Genomic DNA, 15,161 nt, shown 5'->3' with positions numbered 1-15,161 from the left:
AGAAGCAGCTGAGACGTTTCCACGACTGGTGCAGCCAACGATGAGAGGAACACGAATACGAGGCAACAAAAATGGAGTTGTGATTTTGAAGACATTTGTTGGCCAAAAATAATTGGGAAACACTGCTTTAAACCGTCACTTTAGTAAGTGGCAATTAAACTTCCTTAATCACCAGGCCATCACTGCCCCACTATATCGGTAACGGTTGACATCGGAATCGGAAATTAAGTGTTTGGACAATATCGGCATTTCGGATATTGACAAAAAGGTAATATCGGACATCCGTAAAAAAATGTCTTCCTCTGAACATGTAATATGTGAAAATACATCCCAGAGAAACCGGAACACATTAATGCTAACATGACCCATTAGCCCGCAATCACATCATAACAATGACATTAGTGGCTGATGAGGCAGACATGCAGATGATGTCGCTGATGATCAGAAAAGGTTGAGGAGAGGAAGAGGAGATAAGGAGCTAGGTCAGGAAATGTGATTATGCAGAGAATGGACTCCATACAAGCGACACTGTGTCAGTGGAAAACATGAGTCACTAGTGAATAATACATGGCTGGGTGTTTATACTGACTTGCCCCCATACTGTATGTAGGCTGTTGTTGTGTGGGCATTGTGTCGTATTTGTATCTGACTGCTGAAATCATGACAACGATGGATTGTTGGACTTGAACTTAATTTGCATTAGTCTCAAACATTTCCTCTAGTCCTGGATTCAGTAATGTTTTTTCCATGATTTAACTTTACTGCAGGGGCGTACTGTAAAGGTCATGTGGAGTTCAGGGTTCACACAGAGACCAAGCTCATCTGAACTGAAATTATATTTTAACAACTCCATCCATTTTGTTTTGCACATAGAAATACAGAGGGTCCTTGACTTACATCAGAGTTCGGATCCTACGGTGAAATAAATCGGAACTCACACACTGTACGTAAATAGCTATGTCACTCACCCAACACCTAACACTGTGGTAACATCATAATCGTCGACATCGTGGACCGAGGATCTCGTGTACAGGTATGAGCAGGAAAAAGAAATTTGATTTTTTTCATGAACCATCTGAACCTTTCCTAAGAAAAAAAACGAGCAGGTCATTTTCAACGAGTCCTTAAAAATCAATACAAGGACCTGGAGCTTTGACTGACTGGTTCGGATGATTTCATAATAGCCAAGACATCAAGTAAAAGACAATTTCATCAGATCTGGCTGAGTGTGTGAACACCAACGTGTTAGATTAACCAGTGCATCATCAGCATATCAGTTCATTCACAGTAAACTGGATGGCACCAGTTTTAGATTAGTTAGTGGTTCCTGTTCATTACTGCAGTTCAGAGCTGGTTTAATTTTCATGTCTTTTGAAAAAAAAAAGAAAAAGAAAAAGTTTTTGTTTTTTTTTAACTCAAAGTTTGCAAATACTCGTTCTTCACACGACTCAACCTACTTTGTTTTTTCCTGCTTGTAATATTGAGGTTTTAAATCAGTACTCCCTTCACTGCCAACATATCATACCTCGTCCTATACTGGGCTCCAGCTGGCACGCTCACACACAGCTGCGGTCATGCTGTAAAGCCTGTGTGATATAAGGCTAGGCTGCACTACTAAGTGATTTCCTTCGCTCTGCATTGGCAGCACTGAGCAGACAAGGTGAGAGAGGATGACAGAGGAGTTTCTGTCTGCTCGTTCCCAGGACATAAAATTCAACCACTCACAAGCTGTGACTATCGACCCACTGGGGAAGTCCAGAAAACAGATGCAATAAAGTGAGGAGGAGGAGGAGGAGGTGCAGTGAAGCAGCACCGAGCCAAAAGTAGTGCAGAATTTGGCTGCAGGGAAACAAAATTACATGATGGAGCTCGAGTTTCCACTTTCACAGATACTGTGTTTTTTATTCCTTTCCTTTGAGAGACCAAAAGATGGCGCTAAACATTTATCCGCTTTGGTTTGGAGGGATGAAGACGATCACTGGAGTATATCTGAGTGGTGGTTCTTCTCAGTTGTAGTGTAAATGTTCAGAAAACTGACTTTCTGTTATCTGTGTTAGCTTCCCTGTCTATTAGAAGAGATTTTTTGACGCAACTGGACGTTGTTATTGAAACCAGTTCAACGGTTCACAATAGAGAAGGACGAAGACAAGAAGAAGATGGAGGGAAGTGAGTCAATCACCAGGAAAAAGTTGGCAACTATAAGGTACACTGAACAACCCGGGGTGTCCCTGAACACAACTCCAACAACACTTTTCTGAACCAATCCCAACAAGTTACTACTCTTGTCCCTTAATTCAAAAATCCATGAAAACATAATCTCCTTGAAGTAAATGGGTGAGAATATGTAACTAGAGATGATCAAATTAAGCATACATGAAAAAACAAACTAACTTTTTTTAAAACTTTAAATAGCATTCAGATCTGGGCGGGCCAGAAGGATGACGCTGCTGAATCATCGATCTTCAGTTCCACCCACCTGGATTAAGGATTTTCTTAAGTTCACAAAATAAAGAAGGCAGCTCGCAGCAGAAGAAAAGCAGCGGCGGCAGCGTTTACCATTTTATAATACGTGGAAAACCTTTTCCATAAACATTTCCTTTTCCGCAGGTTTTAATAGCTTTTCTTTTTTGTGTTTCCTGATCTCGTTCTTTCTTTGGTTCAGTCGTGATCCTCTCTTTGTTTGTGGGACCCCTGTGTTCACTAATCCCCTGATTACAGTCACACTTTCATTAACTGCAGGCTGTTTCTGCTGAGACCAGCTGTTCTCCACCAACAGCACCAAAGGCCACAGGCTGGAGCGAGTGACTGAGTCAGTGTGGTGAGGTGACGTTACTGCACGTACACAAAGACACTGACACAGGCTGCAATTCAATATATATACACATACGCATAATGTATATATATATATATTTTATACATATATTTCCTAAATTTCCCGAAGGGAACTCCCGAGGAATTAATAAAGTGCTCTCTCTCTCTCTCTCTCTCTATATATATATATATAGTATATTTCACTTTTTTCCCTTCATTGCTGCTGAAAAAGCATGACTTGCTGGACCTTGTTCAAATGAAGTAAGTATCATGAAGTAAGTGAAAATGTTGGACTACTCCTTTAACGTGCAACATCACTCATAAAACACTAAAAACAATTGTTAATAATTGTTGTTATTATTGCTGTTACAGATGGTGATAATATGAATAGATCTGTGTTATTATTACCATCATATTCAAATCATATAATAGTAATTCATATTATTATTTAGGTGTGTATTGTTTGTTGTTAATAATAGTGTTGCTGACAACCACAGTCTTACCTGTCGTCCATGTTGACGGAGCTCCTCGATCTGAAGGAGACGCTCTCATCGCTGGAGTTCCTCTTTCCTCCTCCGTCCGCCATCCCATTCGCTCGGATGAACGGATCTCCATTCAGTGTCGACGCTGCGTTGTTGCTGTTCTCCAGGTTGAGGAGGTTCAGGTAGGACTCAGCACAGTCCACCTGATTGGAGGAGAGCGGGGCAGCTGGGCGTGGCCACGAGGGTGTTGAGATGATGAGCTGGTCCAGTGTCTGTCTGTAGTGGTTCTTCAAATTCAGAGACAAAGACTTCGCCAGTGTTGAGTTAGAAGAAGGAGGGCAATCTGCAGAAAAAATCAAGTCAAAAAGACCTTTAACCAAACTGTTTTCTCCCACAGTGTCTCAAACAGGGACTGCAGAAAGATGACTACAGTCTTACATCAACCCTGCCGTCACCCACCGTTCCCATTCGCTTCAGGCTCCTGCTGAGGCCACTCTGGTGATGAGGATTTCTGGAAATGAGCCTCCAGCTCCTTGAGCTGCTGCACCAGCAGGGCAAGGTGCTGCAGCAGGTCCCTGTTCTGCAGCAGCAGCTGGTGGACCCGGGCTTCGGCTTCCATCCGGGCAGCGGACTCTGCTGCCATCTGATCCTTCAGCAGCTGCACCTGCAGCAGGGAGAAGAAGGGAGAACGTGAGTCTCGGCAGAGATTTGTTTTTTTACAAACAAAACAAAAACAATGTCACTGGAGCTAGTTCATGGCATTTAACATTTGAGGACAGAACATGAATGAATTGTTCCTAGTCTTGTTCATTTCTGTAATTTATTTCATATAAATCATGATGCAAATCTATTTATTCCTCGACATCGTTTCAACCTGTTCTGTTTTCTATTTACTTGCATTTCAGTTATTGATTTGTTATGTTGTTACTTGCATTTCAGTTATTGATTTGTTACCTGTATTTACAGCACATGCCGTGCTTCTTTCCTTAGTGGCAGTGTCTTTACATAACTGTATCGCTGCTGCCCTCTAGTGGACTTCTTTAAATAACAGAAATGACCGCAGGCTCCTGTGAGGTCTGAACTGCTGCTGAATTAAGTGTGTGGCGCTCATCATGAATCATCAACTTGTTTAGTTAATTTCGGTAGACATGGAAATATTTGGAGTGTGCTGACTGGTGTGTGACCTCTGACCCTGCCGCAGTCTCTCACCTGAGCCACTGCCACCTGTGTGTGCTGCTGCTGCTGCTGCAGCTGCTGCTGAAGAAGCTGTACGTAGTGCTGAGAGGCCAGTGGGGTCAGAGATGGAGAGCTGCCCTGGGACGTCGGGGTGAAGACCGACCTCTGCTCCAAGTCCTGACGGCAGACGAACAGAGAAAGACAAAACACAACGTATGGATGAGTGAAAGAACATCATCAGTTTTTATCCCTCTTCATAAGAGTCACGTGGTTTCCTTATCCATTTGTGACAACAGTTGGAGAATGATGCAGAACAAAGGCAAATAACCAAGCAGCAGGACACTGGTCCAGTGGCGCCCCCCAACGGATGACATAAAAACATGCTGATAACCACGCTGATCACAACACTGACCACCTCAGTGTCAACCTCCTGTTTTGTCCACTAATGTCCAACTCGTCAGAGATAGGGGGCGCTAAAGCCTATCCCAGCTGTCTACAGGTGTGTGTGTGTGGGGGGGGGTTCCCCATGGACACTTCACCCGTCAATCGCCACACAACAACCATTCAGACTCACATTCATAACTCCAGTCAGAACAGCTTCTTTTATTTGGCCACTAGAGGGACACATTGCACATAAGATTTCAGTCAGTCGACCCAAATTTGTTTTTTGTTTAAAATAACTGTATTTTAGGATGAGGTATACTGAGGTAAACTCCCCTCCATGTAGGAGCACTGTTCCACAAACAAATTTGTATTTTCCATGAGATGTTTATAGCTTAAAGAAACTTGGGAAAAACTTGGGAAAAATATCAGTATTTGTCACTCTTGTACATTACTTTAGTTGCTACAGTAACTTTTTAAAACATGTTTGGTGTACTGGTGCTTTAGAAAAATACAAATACCTTAATCGGTATATACTGGACCAAGAACATGTTTGCTATGGATAAAAAAAATGCTAAAATTTGAGTCCATAAAAAGAGGGGATGGTCCTAGGTTTGAATCCACTTTCATCCTGGTAAAATACATTGAGGGTTGGTTTATCTGAATCCATTCTGATTCATGAAACGTTTTTCAATCTCTCTGCTCTACTTTAATCATCTCCGTGGAGGAAATGGAACCACTGCCTTGAAGGAAAGATGCCAGCGCTCCAGTTCGGTTATTTCACTGATTGACTTTGGTTTTAGTTGTTTTTTTTCTAACATCAAACAAAGGGGTTTTGTTTCCTGATTTTTTTCTTTACTTATCCCCACCTTACACAGTACAACAACAGCTCTTCTTGGCTGAAATCAAACAGAGACCACAACGTCAGGCCTCAAACTGCAGCCTGTACGTACGAACAACATTTCCACCAGTCACTGACGGACTGGATTGAAAAACGTCCCACGTCTGAGACACAGTGACATCTGCAGCTTCTGCTGCCGACCTGAAACTACAGATGACGTCACAGAGAGCTGCAGTCCACAATCTGGTCAGGCACTGCAGAAGATGACAAAGCACCAGCGGAGAGATTTGGCAGCATTACGTCCAGATAATGGCATCAACACAACTTGAGCCAAAGCAGTGAATCAATGCGACACAGTCAATATCCTGTCACTACAGAGAGAAACAGGCAGAAATTTCAAAACGTCAACCCTGTTGTTTCCACCACCACAGAGAAAACACTCCTTCACATGAACGGAGCGGTGTGATTAAGTCTGATGTCGTAACATGGTAGCTACAGTAAAGGGATTGTACTGTGTTTACAGTGGTTGATAGTTAAGCCGCTCTGGAAACTCCCTACACCTGTATGACAGGAGAATCAGGTCAGCTCTGACTGGACAGCTGCGGTGGTGACAAAGAGTCTACACAGACTGCTGAACAGTTATCCACAGGTGAACAACACAAATATTTGAATAAATAAAGCTTCTTGAGGAGCAGGAAAGTTCAAGTAAAATAAACAAAAATGCTGATTTGTATTTTTGTGAAATGATTAATAACGTAATCTAACGGTCAACATTTGAATATAATGTGTGTGTCTTACTGTGATGGTCTGTCCAGGTTTGACCACGTTCAGTTCGGCCAGACCCTGCAGGATGTCGGCCACTGCCTTTTCACACAGTGAAGTTGCAGCTGGAGAACCTTGTTCTCTGTGTTTGTCTGTCTCTTCTTTTTCTCCACATTCTGGTCCTGACAGTTGACCACCTGCGGTGACAAAGAAAGATAACAAAACATCAAACATGTCTGTCTGTAAGAAGGTGGTATGCCCAAAAAATATTTTTTGTATTTATATAAATAAACATGCATATACACACATATGGTATCTCTATCTCTCTATATACTGTATATTTACATATCTTTATATATATATAATTATATGCATATATTTTATTTAATTTTAATGTAATTAACATATACATTTCTTTAAATTAAAATCCCTGTTAAATGGAGTTTCTTTTGCTACCATGTTATAAGGATGAATAGAGGAAAATATTGATTTGACCTTTGACCTTTATCACTCACCCTTAATCAGTTTTTTGTTTTCATTTTGAAGCAGAAACTCCTTGAGTACTCCAACAGCTCATTGTAGAGCCCCGTGTGGCCAAAAATCTCACTGTTGATTTTAATGTCATGACTTCAACAAGAACAACGACCATTGTCCTTTTTTTTCATTTTGTAATGTTGGCATATGGTATTAGGTAACTATGGTACTGGGTAAACGTGTTGGTATTGTGTAATAATAAGTGAATGATAAACTGACAGACTGTAAAACCATCCGTGCAGGCCTCACCATTACTGCTGGGCTCATCGGTGGTGTCGTCGCTGCCTCCGTCGGCCTGAGCCTCTGCCTCCTGCTCTACGTACTGCAGGCTGATTTTGTGGCACACCTCGAAGGCCTGGCCCACTGTCCGCACTATACGCATGGCCTGCATCTGACAGGAGGAGGAAAAAGACTTCCTGCTTGAACACCATGACAATGTCTTTTTTCAAAGTGTTTTGGTCAAATATGCAGAGGATCACGTGGACGTTCAATAACATTCCTGCCTGAATTCACTGCTCTGACTCAGTGGAGCTGCAGCAGAGAACAGCGGTGGTAAAACAAACAGCTTCTGCTGAGGTGCACATAAAACCCCTGTCCTCCAGTGGATTTATTTTCTGCAGTGCACAGCTAAGCCACCAGGTGTTAAACGCACCACCAGAGAGGAAAGATTTCAAATTACATCATAACACCAGAGAGGAAAGATTTCAAATTACACCATAAGACGAAAGAAGAAACGAATGGTTGAAATGGGTTAACGATCAGAGCAACAATATGGAATAGAATGAGTCAGTGACAACCTGTGGGAACGAATGAAGTGAATGTCTAAAAATTATGTAGTAAACATAAATTATATAAGTGTAGCTTAGAGGTCTTAAATCCCTACTATTAAAATGCTTTACTTGTTAATTTAAAAATGAAAAGAAAAATTAGCTGTTTGCACTAAAATACATAAAATATATAAAAAAATATTTATTTATAAAAATAACTGCTCACTGCTCATGACGGTGATGGGTTCAGTGCAGAGGTCACATTTCATAGTGTCACAAATAATAGTTTGATTTTCAAGCGTCGACTGCAGCAGTAGCCAACAGGTCATTCAGGTTTGAGACCCCAGGGGTCGCTATAAATAACAACATTTATCCAAAAATATTTAAAGATATAAAAAGTTAATACCCCAACTTGTATTGCAGTATTAACAGTTTATCCACAGTTAAGAGTTTTGTTGAACTTTACCTTCTTCTTTGATTTAAACACGTTACATCTGAAGGAGTTACTGGAGCCGTCTCTGGCGATGTAGCTGAAGATCTTCAGGTCCTGGGAGTCATGGGACACGTAGAAAATTCTGAAAAAAATACAACAAAATTTTTTAAATAAATTCATCTGATGTTGTGTAAATGAACCATTCTAATTCCTTATCAAGCGTATGCTCCAGTCCAGTTTGCTTCAGGTCTTTTGAACCATCCTGCAAATCATCCACAGCTATGCTGCTATAACTCACCCCACTGGGAACCAGGCAGAGACGAGATTTGAGATCTGTTACTAATGGCCACATAATGAACTCCCACAACTCATAAACCAGGCAAAGGTGGTTACAGACACCACACTCTCTTCAGTTGAGAACTGAGATCCTCATAGAATACATTCATAATTAATAAACACACACAACACACACTTGGACTTAAAGTGGTTACATGATCCAGTCAGTACATCTTTATAATAATCTCTTTTTTGAACTAAAAACCTAATTTATTATCATTTTCATGAGGTGAGACCGACCTGTATATAGGATCTTGCATGATCAGCATCTTACTCTCATCCCAGGTCCATTCTTTCCTCTGTAAGAAACAGATGTTCAGGCTGAGCCGACCATTATAAAAGAGCTAAAAGCTACAATGAAAGGAAAGATGAAAGAACTGATTTGGCATCTGACCTTCTGTTTCTTCCTCAGCATCACCTTAACTCCATCCACAGACACCACGATGCTGACCTTCTTCTTTTTAATGTTCTTCGCCTTGAATTCATACTGAAAAAAATCAACAGGAAAACAGCAGAGTCAGTTAAAAATGTAAAAATGTAACACTCAAAAACACAAAGAAGATGTAAGACAGGTCAACAGCTTCGTCAAGGTAAATCAGATCTGGACTGGTTAAGGCAGTGGTTCCCAACCTTTTTTGGCTGCTGTTATATACTGCAACCGATATTATCGACTTCGATATTATTTCTCCAATAATAAAAAACCCGATGACGCAACCCCTGGGTTTCGCCAAATGATGTGTGCCCTAAAAATAGTTTTGGGGATAAACAGCTGCACATTAAATTAAAATCATTAGATGGCAGCATTGCAGTTCATTTAATTAATCTTCGGCGGAAATGAAGTTTTTGGACAATATCGACAAAAAGTTAATATCGGACATCCCTAATTGACTGACTTATAAAGGTCATACAAATTCATAATTGTGGTCCAACAGACAAAGATAAATCATTTAAATGACTTAAGATTGTATATTACCAAAATTGTTTCCATCTGGGAACTACTGGTCATGATATAAACACTGCGATCCGTCATCCTTGGTCTTGAGTTGTTTTTAATTCTGCTCCTCACACACGTAGTGAGAACGACACTACGTGATGTGTATTTGGCACGGTGACAGAGGTAACGTCCAAAGATCAGACAATCTTTCAGCATTAAAACACGACCTGTGCTGCACTTTAATATATCAGCTGCCATGACAGCCCTGATGAAGTCTGTTCAATATCTGTAGCCAAGCCAACTAGAGAGGGGTGGTGGGGAGGGCTTCTGCATGTCTCTGTTAAATGAAAAGGACGTCCAACTGCTACTTAGTGAAAACTGAAGGTCACGGAGAATCGTGTGGTCATGGGCAACGTTGCAGTCGAAACACAAAACCAACCTTTCGCAGCTGCATCAGTCATTCCAGGATGTGGGTTGTGTTCAATTCTCAGAGCTGAGAGAGCGTCACAACAACAGCCGTGTCTGCACTTGTTTTCATGTTTTCACTTTGTTATGAGGGCAGACTGAAGAACTGAGGAGGAACCTTCACGATTGAGCGTGTCAACACGTGACGTCACCTCTGTGCATTAGCACGGTTCTGTACATGACCTTCCTCCAGCTAACAAGGTCTGGACTGCATGTTCAGATGATCATATTGATCCAGGTATTAGGTCAGTACACACGCTAAGACTGGGAGAATCGGGCATCTTCTACAAAGTAAAAGTGTTTGTTGTGGCCTGAAGTCATTGTCATAACTTTCTAATGGACATTTTTTTATTTTCAAAGATGAAAACTCAACACAGTGATACTAAAGTACTTCCCTAAGTCATTCAAACCTGAGAATAAAAGTATCTTCTAGTGTGTTTATCTGCAGCCCTGAATTTGTGTTTTCTCTTTTTTCTTTTGTTTGTTAAAAGTGGAAAAATTCCCTGAAGGTGCAACATTAATGCATCTATATCAATAAGCCAAAACTTTGTTTCAAAAACTGTTATTTTTAATCATTCCCAGCAGGAACATTTTTTTTCAATTTTGGCCAAAATAGTGCATTTTGAAGTTTCTAGGTATTCTGTCTTTTTAGTCTCATGAGCTAAATGTGTTTTTTCCTGCAATATCAGTTTTGACTGAGACGCAGGATGTAATTTATATTGTTATGAATTACACCCGCCTCCCATGACGGTCCTGTAAGGGCACGGAGGTTCATGATGCATCCAAGAGTAAAAATGAATGTGTTTTTTAGACACAATGTAATATTAAGGACATCTGAGAACTACTGAGGGGACAAAACTGGGACAGTGACGCAAATAAGGACGGGAGGAAATGTAAAGGAGAAGGCTGTTATGTAAGAACCTCGGCAAACCCAACCTTTGATCCTTCTTCAAAACGCTCAGTTGACACATTGTTCCACGGCAACAATGTGTCAACTGAGCGTTTTGAAGAAGTCAAGACCTACCAGACATCATTCGTGTCTTTTATTTATTCTGGGTGAACCAATTTGTCCACAGTGTCTGTGAATGTGTGCACAGAGTGACAATAATTAAACGTCGCCACTGAGACAATACAATTACATTTCCCCAGCATTCCCAGCCCTATGATTCCGCTCTCTCTCTGCCGCGCTTCTGTTTGAAACACTGTGCTCCTGCTGTCCAGGATGCATGGTGATTAACGGGTCGGGCCGTAATTACACAGAACTGAAACCAGAGGGAGCTGATTAAAGAGAGAGCAGGTTCGTGCAGGAGAAACACACCAGTGTCAGCCATGTTTGTTTGCTAAAGAAATGGAAACCAATCTGAGAAGAAAAGTGTGGCACCATAAAACGGTTTGAATCCAACATGAAGAGTAAAGTGAAAACTTGCTGCTTCTAGTCTGACAATCGTAAAAAGAAATTCAAACACCTGAAAATTGACGTGTTAATCTGTTAAACTAGAATGCCAAACGTAATAACTGAAAACACACAGAGGATGAGTTTAAATTATTATTCATCACAATGTGTTGTATTAAGCCAATAATTAGATACATTAATAAAATTAAGAGCGCATGAAGGAATCCCTCATTCCAGCAGAGGGTGTTCAAGGCACAACTCAACCTTGCAATCCATAAATCCCCATCACCAAAAAAAAAGGCAACACAACTGAGTGGCAGATTTTAGTTTAAACAACTCTTAGTCTATTTATTTATTTTATTCTAGTTCTATCTTAGTTGAAACATTTTGAAGACACTTTCATCAGGAGTTTGTTTGTCATGCTGGAAAAAAAAACATAATCCAGAATCAATAAAGTATTTTCAGAGTGTGATTCTACACTGCACAACAGACTGAATCCTAGATTATTTTTTCTTTCTCAAAAACAGGTTTTTTTCACATATACCACCTGGACTGTGGCAACAGACTGAATCCTAGATTATTTTTTTTTTGCTTTCTCAAAAACAGTTTTTTTTTCACATATACCACCTGGACAGTGAATACTAGTGTTAATCCAATTAAATGACATGAAAATGACAATCGATGGGAAAATAATTATATTCATCAAATGAGAGGAATCACTACTGATACTCAAAGTTATTTTTAAAAACATTTTTACAGATGTCTAAAGTATTTTCTATAGAGAGCTCAGAGTCAGTAAAATATTCATTTTATTTATTTATTATTTGTATTATACATTTCCACTCTTACCCTCAGCCTGTCAGGTTACAAACGTTTTTTTCAAAAGACATTAAAACCCTTCCAGGGCCGATGCCACTGCTGCTGCAGACATTTCCTGAACCATGTTCTACAAATTCATTATGACAGAGCCGAGGAATAATTCATGTGTTGGACTAAAAGGTGTGCAGTAACTGAAGTGTATATGGATGGAGGGAACATGTAAAGAAGATCAAAACTGTCTCTTCAAAATACTCCAAAATCCACTTTTACTGTTGACGGAGAAGTACTGCAGTACTTCACCAGTGAAATAAACCGACGGAGAGAATTTTATCTCAAACCCTCGTCAGTCAGATGTTCACTCTTGGTTTCAGCCGTCAGCTCCATCAGTCTTTACAGACAGAGTGACAAATTTAACCAAGGCTTCCTCCTCTCTGTCATCCATTATGAATGTCTTGGACAAGGTACAGCTGTCACTTTTTCTTCGTGTACAAAATAAGAAGGTGAACCTGCCGACACTGCTTTTCTAACTTCTCAATAACAATACTAATAATAAAAAGAGTTCATTCACTTCCAGAGTCTAGTGACCAGAAGAAGAAGTCAGCTTTATAATATGTCAGTTTAAAGACTTACATTCAGTTCATCACTCACAGTCATTAAGCTAATTGTTAAATCGGCCTATTATATTGCACCAGCACCAATGCATCAAGTGCAAAACTGAGAAAAGGATTAAAAAGTAGAATTTTGTTTCTGTGAAGCAAAACATGGGGAAAAAAATGTGTGTGACCCCCAACTTCCTTCTACAATCCTGAAAAGCAGTGGAATGCAGGGTGCGTTGAGGGTCATTGTTGCTCCCTGTAGAAGCACTGAATCCATACACAAGTCCACAAAAGACTCTATAGATTGCAACCTAGCAACCCCTTCATTACAATTCCCAGGATTTGGGAAGCTTCAAGGAATTTCACAGCTTTTTCCCTTCAATCGGTCTACAAAGAAATGTCTGTTGGGAACGGAACAGATCTGAGAAACACAACAGCTGCGAGAAACACATTTCAACAGACAAAAAAAGAGATTCCTTGGAAATCAAGTTGAGTGAAAAATCTCACTATTGTGTCACAATAATGAATGTATTCCTGTTCATTTTTCTTTTTCTTTTTTTTGTGCTGGACTTAGAAACAGTTTTTTGTTAAAGGAGAAGCTACATCCCACAACATCCAGTGAAATTTTTTGGCATTTGAAAAGGCTGCTAAACTTGTCCCTTTCACTGTCAGTGGTATTTACAGACCAGGCTGTGAGTGCCGGCCAAAAGAGAGGACAATGTGACTCCCGTGATGATGGAGATCACCCAGAGTGAACTGGCATGTCTCATCATTAGTCAGCAGGATATGAGGAAGCAATTACTTCAACAGTCAACAAGGGCAGCCACCGTGGCCTGGATCAAAAAGTGTCTCCGCTCACCGACTGAGCTGCAGTATGTGTGGGAGAGAAACCCAGGCTCCAGTCTTTGGACAGAGGAAGTGGAGGGAAACGGCCAAAATAAAGAGCTGCGTAAAGGTCGCTTCTCAGAGGCTGCAAAGTCACATGTTGGAAGACGACCGGAAAATTAGACGACATCAGATTTGTTTTGGTCCGGTTTTGAATATTTTTGTTATGCGACTTATTTGTCTTTTTCCAGCGCAGACACAGACAGATAAACAACACAGCTGGCACTGAAGCTGCGCCAGCGCCATCTGGGAGTTACATATAAAGAGTTATATATAAGCTGCGCCAGCGCCATCTGGGAGTTACAGCTGTGACTTTTCTAGATAAATGACTCTCATTTCTCACACTGCAAGTGTTTATAGTGGCTGACAACGAAAACTTGATCAACCGTGACCCAAGTTACCGCACTGTTCCTGGGCTGACACACGGAGGGAACTGAAGTTTCCATACGAAACAACACTGTGGTAACAGTGACCTATAATGATGAACTGATGGAGTCCATCTACTGCAGCCATACTTGGTCACTGCTCCCAGAATGCAGTTCAAATGTCCTGGTCCATGATCTAAGTGCACTTGTACAGCACTACTGCTTTATATCAGTCCAGTTACCACACAAAGTATATATATTTATATTTAAAAAGTACCCAGTCTCTGTACTGTCCACAAACTTTCAAAATAAAGTGCTTGGTTACAGGATATATATATATATAATTTACTTCACATATACTTCATATTTACTTCATTGAAGTAAATCACATATACTATTTGTTTATGCATATAGATATATATATTTAGTACAATCTTGTCACCAAGGACTTTATTTTGAAAGTGTTTGAACTGAACAGATACAGCTCCAGTAATGTTGTGTCACAACCTGTTGGTTGATGTTGTTTAAGGTGTCAGATTTGGTTGGTCATTCTGAAGGACTTCACAGTGGCGCCCCCTTGTTACTGTCACACATTAAATATTTCAAACTTTTCTTAGCTCACTATAAAGTTCAAGCTAACCCCATGTTGAGATCACTGGTGGTTGAAAAACTATTCCCCTATTGAAAAACAAACTCCACTGGATACTGTACAACAGTCAGGACAGTTACCGGAGGTGGTTTTGGATTAAAGTAAGTATGAAGTCTTATAAGTAGCAGACCAGGGGTTTGAATGATACCTTACTCTGGTTGATGTGCCCTTGGGCAAGACACCAAACCCCAAGACCAGAAAAGCTTTATGTCAATAGACCTTTTACCTGACACACATTAAACTGACATTGTTTTCTGTGCTGCTCCAACCTGTAGGAAGGAATCAACTGTACTAAAAAGCAGCTTAGCCTCAGTGCGGGCCCAGACAGGCATCACTGGAGAGTGTGTGTGTGTGTGTGTGTGTGTGTTTTTGTAGTGAGAATGGACCCACGCCCGAGTGAACAACTGACAGAAACAATGAGTGGTCAGCCAGTTCCACTGAACTGACGCAGGCTACTTAGGGTTAGTCACAGCAGGCATGGGCGAAATACAAAGTAGAACCTCAACATGCTATCCCTCGATCACTACAGCTC

At 40.7% G+C, this 15,161-nt stretch overlaps 2 protein-coding genes across 11 annotated transcripts in view; one reads left to right on the top strand and one right to left on the bottom strand.

Moving 5' to 3' along the window:
* The window catches only part of dab2ipb (DAB2 interacting protein b), a 791,247-nt gene that overhangs the window by 505,942 nt on the left and 270,144 nt on the right, over positions 1–15,161 (top strand). The window lies entirely within an intron of this gene.
* Positions 1–15,161, bottom strand: part of LOC103390080 (carboxyl-terminal PDZ ligand of neuronal nitric oxide synthase protein) — a 29,958-nt gene that overhangs the window by 4,379 nt on the left and 10,418 nt on the right. For 2 of the 3 annotated variants that reach the window (XM_025062576.1, XM_025062577.1), the window contains 8 exons: positions 8,918–9,010; positions 8,764–8,822; positions 8,221–8,329; positions 7,237–7,378; positions 6,490–6,650; positions 4,503–4,646; positions 3,753–3,957; positions 3,315–3,636 (listed from right to left, as the gene is read on the bottom strand). In XM_025062576.1, the coding sequence (XP_024918344.1) occupies positions 3,315–3,636; positions 3,753–3,957; positions 4,503–4,646; positions 6,490–6,650; positions 7,237–7,378; positions 8,221–8,329; positions 8,764–8,822; positions 8,918–9,010 (1,235 nt within the window). Of the gene's footprint in view, positions 1–3,314; positions 3,637–3,752; positions 3,958–4,502; positions 4,647–6,489; positions 6,651–7,236; positions 7,379–8,220; positions 8,330–8,763; positions 8,823–8,917; positions 9,011–9,496; positions 10,197–15,161 lie in introns of those variants that run through there. The other variant, XM_025062575.1, reaches the window with a different exon arrangement.

Source organism: Cynoglossus semilaevis, chromosome 14 (assembly GCF_000523025.1).
Source record: "Cynoglossus semilaevis isolate Cse_v1.0 chromosome 14, Cse_v1.0, whole genome shotgun sequence".
Lineage (NCBI taxonomy): Eukaryota > Metazoa > Chordata > Actinopteri > Pleuronectiformes > Cynoglossidae > Cynoglossus > Cynoglossus semilaevis.
Note: the sequence above shows the minus strand (reverse complement) of the source record. Positions and strands in the feature narration are given on the sequence as shown.